The sequence below is a fragment of the Aquarana catesbeiana genome, linkage group LG09 (assembly GCF_042186555.1).
Source record: "Aquarana catesbeiana isolate 2022-GZ linkage group LG09, ASM4218655v1, whole genome shotgun sequence".
Classification (NCBI taxonomy): domain Eukaryota; kingdom Metazoa; phylum Chordata; class Amphibia; order Anura; family Ranidae; genus Aquarana; species Aquarana catesbeiana.
This window is the reverse complement of record NC_133332.1, coordinates 297,738,579-297,756,305: the sequence shown is the minus strand read 5'-3', so window position 1 is coordinate 297,756,305 and position 17,727 is coordinate 297,738,579. Positions and strand designations below refer to the sequence as shown.

Genomic DNA, 17,727 nt, shown 5'->3' with positions numbered 1-17,727 from the left:
CCAGTTCAAATGCATTGGAAACACAACATGAGTGTATCATTAATGTACCCGTGTTACGTTTTTGATGCAAATTTTGAGCCACATGACCTAAAAAAAACGCACAATAAGCATAGTAAAATCAGTGCAAAATGGCAGCGAATTTGTGGTAAAATCGCGTGCATTTTTGGGGCTATTATCGCACGGCTTTCGTTTAGTCAAATGCTGAGAACACCATTTTGGGCTGAAATTTTAGTGCATCTCTAGTTTGATATATTAAATGTGAAGTTTTAGCTTCTAGGGAAGCTCTGTTTGTTGTTGAAGTCACCCAGGTTGAGACGGAATGTCCATTACCAAGGGATTGTTTCCATTGGGTGAACTGACTAACCACAAAATGTTTGAAGAGTCTGTTGTAAACCAGCCTATGTTCTGCTAGCAAGCATATGGCTAAATTGGCCAGCTTGCCTTGCAGCACTGGGATCCTGGGTTCAGTTCCCACCAGGGCCACTGTCATCAGAAGTCTATATGCTTTCACTAGAATTGTGCAGGTTTTTCTTCTTGTTCACTCCATTGCCCAAAAGCAAACTAGATCATTAACTGACTTTTGAGCAGGTTGGCGCCACTGTGTATTGGAGTTGTGGTTGGAATATTAAACTGGGCAGAGTTAGAAATTTTTTGAGCGTTTAGACGCGTGTATATATGTATGTGTGTGTGTATATATAATATATATTTTGCATGTGTGTCAGTCTTAACATTATTCTGACAGATAAAGTAAATGGCATTGATTATCTTGTTACAGTGGTATCTGAAAGTTGGCAAGATATATTAGGCAGCAAGTGAACATGTTGTCTTTGAAGTTGTGTTGCAAGTAGAAAAACTGGGAAAGCGTAAGGATTTGAGCGACTTTGACAAGGACCAAATTGTAATGGTTAGACGACTGAGCAACTCCAAAACTGCAGCTCTTATGGGATGTTTCCGGTCTGCAATGGTCAGGACCCACCAAAAGTTGTCCAAGGAAGGAAAACTGGTGACATGGTCAAGGGCAGCCAAGGCTTCTTGATACATGTGGGGAGGGAAGCCTGCCCGTATGGCCTGATCCAATAAAAGAGCTACTGTAGCTCAGATTGCTGAATAAGTTAATGTTGGTTCCTATAGAAAGGTGTCAGAAGACACAGTGCATCACAGTTTGCGTAGCCGTAGACTGGTCAAGGTGCCTGTGCTGACCCACGTCTGCAATGGGCATATGAGCATCAGAACTGGACCATGGAGCAATGAAATGAGGTGTATAATAAAAAGTGTAGTGCTTCTTAATTAAAACATAAATACAAGATAAAATACCACCAAAGTGGGTTATAATGTGCAAACATCACAGTCCACATGCGGTAAATAATCGGTGATATAAAGGTAAAGCTAGGAGTCACACACAGCCTCTTACTAGATAGCTTTGACCACCTAATTACAAGTGGTCAAAAAAGCACAATTGCAATCCAAAGGGTTATGGCTCCACTTCCAGGGGACAAGATCCACCAGCTTATACCACCAACACCAGTATCCTCAGCATCAAGGACAATTCAACCACAAGAGCCAATGTTTCACCAAGAAATATAGATCAAAGGAGAAAACGAAGCGCTCTCATAGTGTATTAAAGCCTTAACTCCAATTTATTAAGTGGTATCAGTCACAATAATTAATTTAAAAGGAGCATGGTAAAATGATGTTTCAAACCAACAAGATGGCCGCAATCCGTTCGGTACATGACCTAGTGCGCTGATGCGCTCCGCCCAACCTACGCGTTTCATCATAAGACATCATTGGGTGTTTTACCATGCTGGTTATAAATCGATCTGAGAGTGATACTTTTTTAATAAGTTGAAATTATGGCTACGCTATGAGAAGGCTCTGTTTTAAAGTGACATTAAAGCATTTTTTTTTTTATTAAAAAAACAAACCTGGTATACTTACCTGCTTTTGTGTAGTGGTTTTGCACAGAGCCAGCCCTGATCCTTTTCTTCTGGGGTCCCGCCGCCGACGCTCCAGTCTTCTCTTCGGCAAGTGCCCCCATGGAAAGTCGCTGTCCATGGGGGCATCCGTATGTGCTCGCTCCTGAGCCGCAGGGAGGTGGGAGACAGCGAGTGCCGCTGATCTCGTGCATATCACTGGATTGGATTGGGCTCAGGTAAGTATAAAGCCTCATACGCACTACACTACAAAAACTGACAGCTCAGGACAGAGCCGTTGTACTAATAATCTGATGCTAGTACAGCGATCTCCCTTGCTGTGCTATTGTGTTCTGACAGGGGGACGCCCCCCCAGAACACTCTGGTCAGTGCTCTCAGTTATTGGCTCAGAGTGCTGGTCGGCAGAAATTTTTCAGTCGTGACCCTTCGACAGTCGGACCGGCTGAATGTCGGACAGTTTCTTTTGATCTAGTCAATGCCGTCCGACATTCGGCCCGTCTGTACTAGGCTTAAGGGAGGGCTTGGGGGAATATTGCAGCACAGAAGTTTTTTTACCTTCATGTATTTTATGGATGATGGTAAAAAACCTGTGTCCAGCAGCCCCTCCTAATACTTACCTGAACTCCCTCTTAATCTGGCGATGTGCACGAGAGCATTGGCTCTCCCTGGGCACTCTCCCTCCTCATTGGCTGAGACAGCAGCGGGAGCCATTGGCCACTTTAAGGCTTTGGAACCACTTTAAAGCGGAGGTCCGCCCATCCCTGCAAAAATTAAAAGCCAGCAGCTACACATACTGCAGTTGCTGACTTTTAATAATAGGACACTTACCTGGAGTCCAGTGATGTCGGCACCACAGCTGATATTTCCATCAGCTGTCGGGTGCTGCCGCCGCTATTGCCGGTGAGGGAACCCAGGGATGAAGCATTACGGTTTCACGCTGGGTCCCTACTGCACATGCGCGAGGCACCACTGCGCTCTCCTACTGGCCCTGGCGGAGGGGGGAGGAGGAGGAGGAGGAGGGAGCCGAGCTGCTGATGTAATGCTCTGCGGCCCGGTTTCCATCAAGTGGGGACAGGATACCTATCAAAGACAGGTATCCGCTCCCCCCTCCCCCCCGAAAGGTGCCAAATGTTGCACCGGATGGGGGGAGGGAGACAAATGAGCCGAAATTCCACTTTTAAGTCCTCATGCACACGGACGTTTTTACAGCTGCTTTTTTGAGCTTTTTTTGCAGCTTAAAAAGGCCTGTCTATGTTAGTCTATGGCTTCATGCCCACCTAGGCGTTTTTGAGCTGCAAGTGGCATAGGCGTTTTTAAGCTGTAAAAAAAACCCAGGACCAGTGGGTTCTGAGAGACGTTTTTCAGCTGTAAAAACGCTCTAACGCTGAAAAACGCTCAAAAACGCTCAAAAACGTCATTCACCAACGTTTTTTAGCGTTTTTGATCCATTGAAAAAAAAAAAAAAAAATTTGAAAAAAAAAAAAAACCGCTCAAAAACGCTAACGCGGAAAAACGCTAAAAACTGCTAAAAAACGCTATTGCAAAAACGCTGAAAAACGCTGAAAAAAAGTAAAAAAAAAATCACTGCAAAGATACTGGCGTTTTCATAACGTTTTTTTAACAGCCTGTGTGCATGAGGGCTAAAGAGTGTAATATATTTGTTTCACTCAATACTAGAAATAAAAGGATTAAGGCGATGTTTCCCTTATCTATGTATCCAATGTACAAGGCTGGCTGGAGACTCCAGAAGGAGTTGCTCTCTTTGCCCCAAGCCTTGCTCTGCGATCACAAACCTATTGAACAAGTGTGGTGGAAGCCCTGACCTTTTATTCCGAGCAGCAGTGCGCATCATTTTCTTTTCTCACATCCTTCAGAGGGTACACTGCCCCTTGTCCTCTCGATGCTCTCTCCCGCTAGTTAAACTGCTCTTGGGCAGATGGTAAGAGCTCTTTAGGCTCCATGCTGAGAGAGAAGCACTGACCTAGCAGCCAAGCCCTCCATCCTACTGCTGAAGAGTGAAATCTCTCCGTGTATAAAGAGCCAGTTCCAGAAAACATGCCGGACTTAAAACGGAAGCACTTCCCATTGCTGCCATCTTATTTTGTATGCTAAAAACAGAAACAGGAAAATGCTGTTTGTGTGTGTGTGTTTTTTTTTTTTTTTTTACCCCATTTCACAGATTTACAGTTGACTTTTTATTTAAAGGATGTTCATAATCTCTTCTATTTATTTATTTATTTTTTAGATACATATGTGAGATTGTCTTGATACAAATAACCTTCATCCACTTAAAGGACCGAGCCTCTTTCTGAGATTTGGTGTTTACAAATTAAAAACTGTTTTTTTTTTTTTTGTTTTTTTTTGCTAGAAAATTATTTGGAACCTCCCAAACATTATATAATTTTTTTTTCTAACACTCTAGAGAATAAAATGGTGGTCGTTGCAATACTTTCTGTCAAACCGTATTTGCGCAGCGGTTTTACAAGCACACTTTTTTTGGAAAACATACACTTTTTTTAATTAAAAAAATAAGACAACAGTAAAGTTAGCCAATTTTTTTTTATTGTGAAAGATAATGTTACGCAGAGTAAATTGATACCCAACATGTCACGCTTCAAAATTGCGCCCGCTCGTGGAATGGTGATGAACTTTTACCCTTAAAAATCTCCATAGGCGACGTTTAAAAAAAAATTCTACAGGTTACATGTTTCGAATTACAGAGGAGGTCTAGGGCTAGAATTATTGCTCTCGTTCTACCAATCGCAGTGATACCTCACATGTGTGGTTTAAACACCGTTTTCTTATGCGGCGCTACTCACGTATGCGTTTTGCTTCTGCACGCGAGCTCAGCGGGACGGGGCGCGTTTAAAATTTTAATTTTTTAAAAAATGTATTTTACCTTTTTTTTTATTTTTACACTGTTCTTTTAAAAAAAAAGTGTCGCTTTTATTCCTATTACAAGGAATGTAAACATCCCTTGTAACAGAAAAAAAATCATGACAGGAGCTCTTAAATATGAGATCTGGGGTCAAAAAGGCCTCAGATCTCATATTTACACTAAAATGCAATAAAAAATGTCATTTGAAAAAATAAAATAAAAAAATGTCTCTTTAAGAGCTATAGGCGGAAGTGACGTCAAAACGATATGGAGACAGATGAGGGCCATCTTCCCCTCACTCATCTCCATACCACAGACAGAAGAGGACCCAATCGCCTCCGCCGCTACCGACGGCACCGGACTGCGGCGGAGGGGGAGGCCCCTCTTCCGCTGCCGATAAAAGTGATCTCGCGACAAATCCGCGCAGAGACCACTTTTATCTGAAAGTGGGCCGCCCGCTGAAGAAGAAGATACCGGGGTTATGGCAGCTAGCTGCTGCCATAACAATAATATTCCTCTTCAAAATATCAACTTAAAACGATGGCGGGCGGTCTGTAAAACAAAACTATATTTAAGTCCCTGTGTACATGGGCGCAGCCAAACTTGCTCAATACATAGTGTATTCAGCTTCCGCTTCTTTCTTTGTTGTGTTACCTAGTGGGTGAATTGACACACTCACTGAAAACAATGCTCTCCCTGTGTGGCTGATATTTTATTAACAACCATTTTTAGGCAAAGTCATTTTAGTAGCTGCTTCTAGTGGTTATTCTGCAAATACGAGTCTCTACTAATTAAAATCTCTTAAAGCATAACTCCACTTTTGTTGAGAAAACAATATTCCCCTCTGGGTGATCTATAGACGTTACAAGGATTTTATTTTTTATTTTTTTTTAAAGAAATCCCTGTTTGTTCCTCTTTGCCCCTGGACTCAGTAAGTCTAATGCCCCCATACAAACGGTCGGATTTTCCGATGGAAAATGTGTGATAGGACCTTGTTGTCGGAAATTCCGACCGTGTGTAGGCTCCATCACACATTTTCCATCGGATTTTCCGACACACAAAGTTTGAGAGCAGGATATAAAATTTTCCGCCAACAAAATCCGTTGTCGGAAATTCCGATCGTGTGTACACAAATCCGACAGACAAAGTGCCACGCATGCTCAGAATAAATAAAGAAATGAAGGAAACTTTTGGCCACTGCCCCGTTTATAGTCCCGACGTACGTGTTTTACGTCACCGCGTTTAGAACGATCGGATTTTCCGACAACTTTGTGTGACCGTGTGTAAGCAAGACAAGTTGGAGCCAACATCCGTCGGAAAAAATCCTAGGATTTTGTTGTCGGAATGTCCGAACAAAGTCCGACCATGTGTACGGGGCATTATAGGAGTGCTTTCATAATTATCAACCTGCTGCTGGGCTCTGAGTTGTCTGCAAGTGTGTATTTTTTGGAATTGTGTGTGTGTGACTGCTACTGTGCTTATTTTGGATTATGAATACATGTCTCCACTCTCCAAGTGTGTTAATTTGGGATTGTGTGTGTCTGCCAGTCTGTTAATTTGGCAATGTGTGTGTCTGCCAGTCTGTTTAGGATTTTGTGAGTATTTGTGTGTCTACAAGTGTGTTAGTTTGAAATGCTTATAAAAAATGACTACACTGTACTATAAACCAGTAGCTGCCAGCACTACAATGCAACAGAAATTGTGTAAATATGAGATACAAAAGTGCAGCCCTAAATATATCTAAACAGCCAAGAATAATGACCTATCGGCATAATAACGTGCAAAGTACAAAATTGAAGTGACATAAAGTCATCTGATTAACCACTTGCCGACCGTGGGGCGTCCTAGGACGTCCTGGGTTTGTGGGGGTATATCTAAATGATGCCTGCAGCTAGAAGCATAAAGATATTCCCGTTTTCAGGCGGCGGTTCCCTACACCATAAGAACGATCATAGCGGCGGGTCAGCCGATTGATCGTTCTTACGGGCAGCGAGAGGGGACGTCATCCCCGCAACCCTCTGGTGCTTCTACCAACTCACCTCTGCGATTGGTGAGTTGGAGAATGGATCCGCCGGCGCCGGATGTCCACCATAAAGATTCCCGGCGGACCAAATGGTCGCCGGAGTCTCTATGATCGTCGGAGGCCGGGCACAATGACGTTACGCCCAGCCTCTGCATTAAAAAAAACGGCTGGGAAGCCGGGATCGTTTTTATTTATTTTTTTTTATTTTAGGCTTCCCAGCCTAGAGGTGAGATGTGGGTCTTATTGACCCCATATCTCACTGTAAAGAGGTCGATCATGCCATATTCCTGTTACAAGGGATGTTTACATTCCTTGTAATAGGAATAAAAGTGATCAAATATTTTTCATTTGACATTTAAAAAAAAAATTTTTTTAAGTAAAATTAACAATAATTTTTTTTTTTTTTTAAAAGTGCCCCTGTTTCCCGTGTGCTCGCACGCAGAAGTGAACGCATACGTAAGTCCTGCCCACATATGAAAACGGTTTTGAAACCATACATGCGAGGTGTCGCCATGAACGTTAGCGCGAGAGCAATAATTTTGGCCCTAGATCTCCTCTGTAACTCAAAACATGTAAGCAGCAAAAATCTTTAACGCATCGCCTATGGGGATTTTTAAGTACCAAAGTTTGGCACCATTCCACAAGCATGTGCAATTTTGAAGCGTGACATGTTAGGTTTCTGTTTACTCGGCGCAACTTCATCTTTCATATTATGCAAAAAAATTGGGCTAACTTTACTGTTTTTTTAATTTTTTTTTAAGCGTGAAACTGTGTTTTTTCCAAAAAAAACTTGTTTGAAAAATTGCTGCGCAAATACCGTGCGAGATAAAAAGTTGTAATGTCCGCCATTGTATTCTCTAGGGTCTCTGCTAAAAAAACATATATAATGTTTGGGGATGCTGTGTAATTTTCTAACAAAAAAATGATCATTTTTATATGTAGGAGCGAAGTGTCAGAATTGGCCGGGTTGGTAAGTGGTAAAAAAGTCCAAAATAGTGAAAAAAGACAAAAGTTCATATTCAATGGTGATTATGGAAAAAAAATTTGACTTAGTGTTAGTAACCCCCCCCCCCCCCCCTATCGATTTCAGCCAAGGAAGCTGCCATCTTTGCCTCTGTTTAATCTACAACTGTCATGATGCTGCACATGTGATCAGTTTAGACACCAGCCATTGGATGGTTTGACAGTTTGGTTGAGAGCACCACCAATGGGAGTGTTGGCTATCCGGCTATTTCCGTGCTGTAAATGAAACTTTTTTATGGATGGGTTTACTTGCGCCTTAAGGATTCACCCTGACAAGTGCATCAACCACCCAAAAGAGTTGATTGAATACGCTTGCCATAAGGCAGCTTTAACCAAGCATGTAGTAATGATGGTTGGCATGGTAGTCGCAGGGATGGTATTTAAGAATAGGCAGCAAGGTTCTCCACACCAGCCGGTCCACTTGTCAAATTATAAATTCCAACCTCCATAAAAAACAAGAGACCTCCACATAGTATATAACCGTTTTGGTCACGGATTTTATTAAAAGGTAGAAAACTTACACAGTTACCGGGATACGGGGCATCAATAAAAACATCTCCCTTGTGATCACATAAGTGTTGAAAGCAGAAGAAAGGGGCGCAGTGATATGAAGTGGAATCGTCAGACCCAAAGCTACCTTCTTGTAAGTGTATTCGATCTCCTCTTCTGGGTGGTGGATGCACTTGTTGTGGTGACTTCTTAAGTCAACTTCTGGATTTTTTTTCCATAATCTCCATTGAATATAAACTTGTCACTTCAATTCTGAATTTTGCACTGTGCACTTTTTAATGCTGATATGTCATTATTATTGGCCGTTGAGATACAAAAGTACAGCGCTAAATATATCTAAAGTGGTAAGTGCTACGTTTATGCTGCTAAAATTAGGGTTGTGTGGGTGTCATTGTGTTAATTTGTGATTGTGTGTTTATTCATCAGTATATGTGTGTGTGTATCTGTCATTGCAGCTTGCACACATATAACTATATTGCACACAAACAAAAACCATCACAAACACATACTGACATCACACACGCCTACACACACACAAACCATGACACCCAAACAATAGAAATTACTTTCTCGAGACTGGTACATAGGAAATTTTTTTAGACCTGCAGGGGTATTTCACCGTAAAAGGTTGAGAAACACTGGACTACACCAGGTGTCTCCAAACTTTTTAAGCAAAGGGCCAGTTTAGGGGGTTTGGACTGTGGCCAGCAGGAATGGAAATTTTCCTGGCTTTGGTGAGAGTAATCTTGCCACATTTGGTATTTGGGGGGAAGAACAGTGCCCTATCGTTAGGATCATCTGGGGAAACGGTGCCCCATCATTGATGTCAGTTGGCAGATTGGTGTCTCATATCAGCGGGGGGAATAAGTGTCTCAAGGGCCAGATAAAGGTAAGCAAAGGGCCACAGTTTGGAGACCACTGGTCTACACCTATAGCAAGGGTGTTATTCAACTTTAAGAGCTTCACTGTTCGTTTTTATCTATAGGCCTAATGCACACTGGACATTTTTAACATGGATGAAAGGGGTGTTGGGTGTTTTTGTTTCTGCCTCTAAACACCCCTGAATGTTCTCCTATGTGTCTATGCACACATACTGTAGACGTTCAGAGGCAGAAGAAAAAGCCTACTGTTATCAAGTTCAGGCGTTTTAGCAGAAAAAACACTTGATGTGTGTAAATGCTAGGCACGTTTAGCGCTTGAGCTTTAATTCATTTCAATGGCCAGAATAAATGATTATGAAGTGAAATAATGCCCAAGAGCTTGACGTGCCGAAACACGTTACATGTGTTTACAAGTATCAAGCAATTTTTTTTTTTTTTGCCAAAGTCCTGCTGCCAGGAGGAAAGGCGTCTAGGAGAGATGGCAACATGTCTATTGTGCATAAGTCCATAGATGCCCCCTATCTGCATTCACAAAGCCCAGAGCACCCGGCTTCCCACAGTTAACATGCTAGGACCGATGAAAAACCGGCTCGGGTGGGGATGGCACTGGATCCCTGGACAGGCGAGTGTCTGTTTAATTAAAAGCCAGCAGATAGAGTTTTTGTAGCTGCTTTCTTAGATTTTTTTCCAAACTGATCAAAGAACCGCTTTAAATGCAATCTATCTTTGTACTAGTTTCACACATCAGTGATCAGACTGGCAGTGGAAAGGCAGCCACTGTAAAGAAAGCAGGTTTAAGAGCCCTTTCACACTGGGGCACAGGCTGCCTTAGCGGTAAAGCGCCGCTAGTTTTAGCGGTGCATTACAGCTGTTCTAGCAGCGCTTTTCGGCCGCTAGCGGGGTACTTTTACCCCCCCTGCTGGGGGCCGAGGAAAGAGTTAAAACCGCCAGCAAAGCGCCGCTGCCCATTGATTTCAATGGAAGGGGCGGTGGAGGAGCGATGTATACACCGCTCCTGCACCGCCCCATAGATGCTTCTTGCAGGACTTTTTTTTTTTTGGTCCTACAAGTGCACCACCCCAGTGTGAAAACACTCAGGCTTTCACACTGGGGAGGCTTGAGAGGTGCTTTTCAGGCACTTTACAGGTGCCATTTTTAGCGCTAAAATGAGCCTTCAGTGTGAAAGGGGACTAAATGGCATAGTGCCGCAGATATGACAAATTGACTTTGCTGGTTGGAGTTGAGCGCACAGAGTTGACCTTATGAGTAAGCTGCTGCTCCTTCATTATCCAGTCAATCTTGACCAATCTGTATTTATGTTCCTGCAGTGGAAAAAAGAAAATGGTCAGGATCTTGTATGTTGTCTGTAAAAGAGCACCAGCTGAACAGAATGACAAATGTTTTGGCAGGTAAGTTAGTATTTACTGTAGATACGTTTTTCAGCTGTACATTTAGCAGTTTGTCTACACACTTCATAACATGGTTGTACACAAGGAAACCCCTGAGATGTAGACAGCAATAAATATTGACATGGTAAACTGCAGACCGGGAGAGGTGCTTGACAATGCAGGGACTATGGATTTTCAACTAATAGCTGCGAAGAGCTCTCCTGGGCAATATATGGTATGTGAATTATTAAAGGTGGTTTACCATAAAAGCCAGGTACGAAATTTGTAGTGACAGCACATAAACTAAAGCTATGTGCTCATAGTTTATGCTATTAGATACCTGCCATATGTGCTTTTTAATAAATTGTTGTGCTTGGTGGTTCTTCCTGCTGACCCATTACATTACCACAGTACACAGTAGTGACAAAAGAGATCAGTGAGAGACGCTACTGAGCGCAACAGTGGACACGAGGTAGTAAGCGTCGCTTTCCGAAGAAACTTCAAATGGTCATTCCTCTTCACCGGTGCCGTGTTCAACTGCACAATAGGCAGCAGAACTAAGTATATACTCTCTTTTATTTTACAGGTATAGCTGCAGTTTAAAGTGATAATGAAGCAGTATTAAAGTGTTTGTAACCCTAGAAAAAAAAACATTGATCCTGTTCCCTTAAAGCATGTTATACAGCACAGTGCTTGCGCTGTGTAATTTTGGCCCCCTGTATAATTTAATATACCTGGCTGATCCTGCCTGGTTCTGCCCTCCCCCCTGTAAACTGACCACGGTATATCATGGCTGCTGAGCCCTGACACTGTGGTCAGTTTATGTGCCTCTGTCATCTCTCTGCTCTCCTCTCCCTGCCTGCCACTCTGCTCCCTGCCTCTTTGCCCTCCTGCTGCTATCATAGCTTGGTCATACTCAAGCAGCAGTCACATGAGCGCCTGGAGGCGCTCTGAAATAAGGTAGAAATCAGCATATTTTTTATACAGCACAGACACTGGGGCACGTGTCATTACCTAACAGAGGGGATTGTTTGAGTATGACCAAGTGTCTTTACAACCACTTTTAAACCCAAAAGCAAACATTTATTATATTGCAGCTTCCCAGTTTTTAGATGTGATGGCTGCATTAGTTTTCTTTTTAAGGCTTGCTTTCTTCTATTTTCATTTGGTAATCCAGCCAGCAAGTCTTTTTCACAACACAAGCTCTCCATTAGATTGTAGCAGTTTACATGGATGAGACAAACCACTTAAAGTGGAGTTCCACCCAAAAGTGCTACTTCCACTCATTAGATTCCTCCCCCCCTCCGGTGACACAGTTGGCACCTTTCAGGGGTGAGGGGGGTACAGATACCTGTATATTACAGGTATCTGTACCCACTTCCGGCATAGATAGCCGCAGAATCTGCGGTTATTTACGCCACTTCCTGCTCCCTCCCCGCTGCCTGCTGGGAAACACACGGGTCCCAGAGGCAGCAGGGACCATCCGTATTGCGCTGCGCGACTCGCGCATGCGCAGTAGGAACCGGGAAGTGAAGCCGCACGGCTTCGCTTCCTGATTCCCTTACCGAAGATGGAGGCGGCAGCACCCGAGGACGGAGAGACGCTTCGGCCTCGGGTGCCGACATCGCGGGCGCCCTGGACAGGTAAGTGTCCATGTTTTAAAAGTCAGCAGCTGCAGTATTTGTAGCTGCTGACTTTTAAAAAAATTTTTTTCGGCGGCGCTCCGCTTTAACACTGGCAGGGGTGATTAACCACTTGCTGACCAGCGATGTACCCATATATTGCTGGACTTCAAGTGACTCTACCAGAATAATGCCCGGCATCACCCCGGTACCGTTTTTTTTTTAGAGACGGCAGACAGCTCTCTTGTTATGGCAATCAGAGCTGCTAACTAGCTGCTGGATTGCTTTTTCAAGCAGCCTCCAACCTGTGGGGAGGATTAATTTTGACTGTTTTTTTTTTTTTGTTAGAATTGTGTCTGAAATGGATGCAAATGTCGACAGGAGAGGCAGTGGGGGGAAGCCGACAATTGCATCCAGCCACAGAGATCGGTGCTGGCAGAGGGGGGGGAAGCCCCTTGGAGGGGGATGTATGTGGCAGAGGAAGAGGGGGGGGGCATTATAGGGACCAGGGCAGCAAGCACAAACTAGGTAACAGAAGAACAAGTCAATCAGCAAGATCTTTTCAAAAACCGACTAAAAAAAGATATAGATTCAACCATATCTAAGAAACTGGAGCTTATTTTTAAATAAAATATTGTGACAGCGAGTGCGAGGAGAAGATCCCCGGCTCGCTATCACTAGAGGTGGCAGATCCGGGGAACGGCTGCAACAGTAAACTCATCCTTTATAAGAGAAGTATGGCCAAAGCTTTTTTGTCCATGCTTCTCTTTTGTGTCACAGCAGTACACTTCACTTTCATTCTCCTGTGACCCAGAGTTAGCGGATGGCGGCTGATGTGGCAAAGCCAAGCTTGGCTCTGGAATGATCCCCCTGCCTTTTTATCACACCGCTGAGAGCCAGAGCCAGCTGCTCCCAGTGAGTGCTGGAGGAGCAGAGATTGGTGACTGACAGTCACTGCTCTCCACTCAGTGCAGAGCAAGAATTGAACGATCAGCAATCATTTGATCTCTCATTTCTTGGTGTTATAGTGGGCATAGGACAGTGGCATCTCAACACTGAGCCGCACCGTAGAACCAAGTATGCAGATTAAATGATCCTATACTTCTGCTTTGATTGTCCAGTGATTAATGGGTCAAGAGGGATGCATTTGCAATACAGAAATTGAGGCTTTTACGCTACTGTAATTTTATAATTTTTGTGAGTGGCTTCAACTGGAGAGGAGTTTAATCCTTAAATAGCTTGGTTTTCAGAGAATTATATTTGTAAAGCTGGCTTAGCATTCACTGCTTTATATATTATTTTATTTATTGCAGTAGCTGCCCCTGGCACATGTAAAAGTAGGCAGAATCCAGTTCACAAGAGGATTATCACTTAAGAAGGCACATTTTATATCAAGTCTGACAAAGTTGTTTCATGTTTGGGCTGCTGATGGCATCTGAAACAGTATATACTCAGATATTTATACAAATGAGATGGATTAGTTATAGAAAAGGAACCTTTTGGCCATTCTTTGTCTGGAGTATCAGTTTTAATTGAGTTCCACCTTTGTCTGCCGCATTTTACGCTCTCGTACACCTTTTGTGATTGGAGGAGAGCTTACGTTCCGCTCAGTGACCACATGTTGCTTCTAATGAGCGTGTTGATTGAAGGAGTTAATGAGGAAATTGCAGAGCTGTCCATCTTCCTTGCTTGGCAAGGACTTATTGTGTGTGTGTAGGGGAAATGACACCATTCACAGGCACTTGTACACTTCCTAATAGTTATTCTGCTCTTCACAATGCATTAGTGTTTAGACACCGCCAAGCCTCGCTGATTCTTATGTCTCTGGTAAATCTGATTTTGCAGAGATGAGCAGTGTGAGTAATGGTCATGAAGTTGCAAGTGAGAAGTAATAATTTTGATGAAATGTGATATTCTGTTCTGCATCATTGTTTCAGTAGTCGGGATGCAGATAAAATGTATAGAACATATGACAGATAAAGATTAGATTTTATTTTCTGCTTCTTTTAAAGTCTTCTGCATATAGTGATGTCACTCCGAAATACTGAGAACAGATAAGGTATTTAGATAAGGGGACACTTGACCTGCATGGTCAGACACAGGTTTTTCTGTAAAATGATGTGGGTTTTTTCATTGGGCTCATTCACACATAAAGAACGCTACAAACTGATACAGTGGTTGGATGAAATTATGGAAACTAGTATGGTAAAATAATGAAATTGTTGCCTAATATGGTGTTGGACCGCCTTTGGCATCCACGACGACCTGAATTCTCCTGGGAATTGACAAATGGAAGTCTTGGATGGTGTATAATGGAATTGGATACCACTTTTCATGCAAAAATTGTTCTTTTGTCTCTTCCGACCGCGCTTATGCTTATCAGACGACGTTTTCCCAGATGCCGTCATAACCTTTGATACTGAACCTCACGATACCGCAAATACATTTGGCAGCTTCAGTCACAGGCAGCAGCTAAGTGAGCACCAACAATTTGCCCTCTTTGCAACTCAGTAAGCTCTGACATGACCCCATATTAGGGCTGCAACGATTTATCGATAAAATCGATAATGAAAATCGTTGTCAACGATTTTCATTATCAATTAGTTGGTCTAACGTCCCCTTCCTCCCTGCCAGTCCTGCATCCGTCCCAGTGAATCCTGTTCTTGTGTACAAGAAGGTGGTGGCGGCACTGTATTCTCATGAGAATACAGCAGCACTCATGTGACCAGGCATGTCTGCCTCTCTATCCACGTTGATGTCAGCTCCCCCCCTCAGCCCTGTCCGATGCTGCCTTGAGGGAATAGAGAAAGAGGCGAGAAGCAGCCGTGAGCGCTGTCCTTTCTCCTCACTGACGTCAGCTCCCCCCTCAGCCCTGCCCGCTGCTGCCTCGAGGGAAGAGAGAGAGAGGCGAGATGCACCCGTGATATAAGGTAGCGGCTGTAGTGTATACAACAATACTCAGTCAGTAGTAGTACATACATTGTGATTTGTGATGGGAGGTTTTAGTGCCCCATCATTGGTGTTCCGGTGGCTGGGTGGAATAGTGCCCCATCATTGGTTTTCCTGGGGGGGGGCGGAATAGTGTCCCATTGGTGTTGCTAGGTGGGGGGGCGAAATAGTGCCCCATCGGTGTTGCTGGAAGGGGGGGAATAGTGCCCCATTGGTGTTGCTGGGAGGGGGGGGGATAGTGCCCCATTGGTGTTGCTGGGAGGGCGTGGGAAATGGTGCCCCATTGGTGTTGCTGGGAGGGCGTGGGAAATAGTGCCCTATTGGTGTTGCTGGGAGGGCGTGGGATATAGTGCCCCATTGGTGTTGCTGGGAGGGAGGGGGTAATAGTGCCAAATTGGTGTTGCTTGGAAGGGGGGGGAAGTGCCCCATTGATGTTCCTGGAGGGGGGGAATAGTGCCCCATAATTGGTGTTCCCTGCAGGAATAGTGCCCCATCATTGTTGTTCCCGGGAGCACATAGTGTTCCATCATTGGTGTTCCCTAGAGGAATAGGGCCCCATCATTGGTGTTCCAGGGAGGCGTAGTGCCCCATCATTGTTGTTCCCGGGAGGAATAGTGCTCCATCATTGGTGTTCCCGAGAGGAATATTACGTTTTTGAATGATTTTATCCAATTAATCGAAACGATAATCGGCCAACTAATCCATCATGAAAATAATCGTTAGTTGCAGCTCTACTCCATATTACTATCAGTGAATGCAAGTGAGGCTTCCCATTTGTTAGGTGTCTCATCACACGGCAGAAGCACCAATAAGTTTTTTTTAAGACCAAGCACGTGTAACGAAAACTCAAACTTTTTTTTTCATAAACTCGTCAATACCGATTTACTGACACCAATTCTTAGTGTCATGTGACTGTTTTGTGTAAACCTCGTTCACACAATGCATGCATGAAAACTGATGGGAAAACCACACACATTTCACTTGCAGAGACATCAGTTTCCATGTGCCTTTTAATGAGTTTTTACAGCCTGTTCACATATGTGCAGGTCGGCCGCAGTGCAATTTGAAAAAGAGTCCTATGCGATTTCAGTCCGGTTCAGGTGCCGTTTCTAACTTTAATACACTACAATTTGCATTAGAATCTCACCTGAACCGCTGAACAGAATCTCACAGCAAACCGGCCCTCATATATGTGAACCGAGTGAATGTATCAGTTTTGGTACTGAAGGGCATTTGTACGAGTACAAGTACTTGTGCAAATGCTCGGTATCGGCACAAGACTTAAAAGAATGTTGAATCACTTCCACTTTCAACGCAAAACATGTCAACACTTGCACACCTGCAAATCATGTAGTGTTTCCATATTTTTGTCCAACCCCTGTATGTGTAGTGTAGTGTATGGTACACAGCATTATTGAAGCCTGTGGACCCATTCAGACTGCATTCAGCAGCATAAAAAGATGCACCCATGTCCAGGGCCATATTTTGCACAATAGACATGTCAACGTTTGTGCTAACCTATCATAAATTTACAGTGGACATGGTCTTCTGCCTCCTACTGTTTTGTTCCTAGGACACAAGGCTCTCCTGCTTTAGTTGTTAGGATGAAGATGACTGACATCCCTTTAATAACCGAATGCTAGTTATTCTGTGCATTTGCCCCCAAAGCTTGGATGACTCATTTAGGGCAATCCGTTTTATAATCAGCTGCACAGGCATTGCTGATTACGCATTATTGACATGTCGGCCCTAGGCAGAGCAAGCAGCCAATAAATTATGCTTATGCTTTTTGCATGTAAACGTTGCATAGATGTTACATTCATACAGTTCATGGACATAATTTTACACTGGATCTTGCTGGCCGCAAGGCCTCATTCACACTGGTGTACATGTACATACGCCCGTGTGAAGGGCCACTTTTACTTTGCATGGGATGTACAGGTGTTCCATGCATCTATGTGTAGGTTACCCCATTCATATCTTTTAGGACCCAAAGGCTGTATGGACACAGCCTCTGGTTCCAATTTGAAAGCCTTGTGGTTGTGTGTCCTCAAATATGACAAATTCCCAACATGCAATTCCCAGCCCACATGTTCCAGCAAAATGTCTGTTTATGTAAATAGGTGCTGCAGTGACCACCGGCTGGAACTGAAGACAGAGCCAGAATGTCGCCAGCACACCATGGATCTCCAGAATGGGTCCCAATCTCACAGAAGTGAGTACACCCCTCACATTTGTGTAAATATTTTCTTCTATCTTTTCATGTGATAACACTGAGAAATGATACTTTGCTACAATGTAAAGTAGTGAGTGTACAGCTTGTATAACAGTGTAAATTTGCTGTCCCCTCAAAATGACTCAAAACACAGCCATTAATGTCTAAACTGCTGGCAACAAAAGTGAGTACACCCTTAAGTGAAAATTTCCAAATTGGGCCCAATTAGCCATTTTCCCTCCCCGGTGTCATGTGACTAGTTAGTGTTACAAGGTCTCAGGTGTGAATGGGGAGCAGGTGTGTT

At 43.6% G+C, this 17,727-nt stretch overlaps 1 protein-coding gene across 3 annotated transcripts in view; it reads left to right on the top strand.

Moving 5' to 3' along the window:
* The window catches only part of ABL1 (ABL proto-oncogene 1, non-receptor tyrosine kinase), a 390,453-nt gene that overhangs the window by 62,620 nt on the left and 310,106 nt on the right, over window positions 1-17,727 (top strand). For 2 of the 3 annotated variants that reach the window (XM_073600473.1, XM_073600472.1), the window contains exon 3: window positions 10,578-10,658. The exons of the other annotated variant lie outside the window; for it this stretch is intronic. In XM_073600473.1, coding sequence (XP_073456574.1) covers window positions 10,578-10,658 — 81 coding nt within the window. The remainder of the gene's footprint in view (window positions 1-10,577; window positions 10,659-17,727) is intronic. 3 annotated transcript variants of the gene reach the window in all.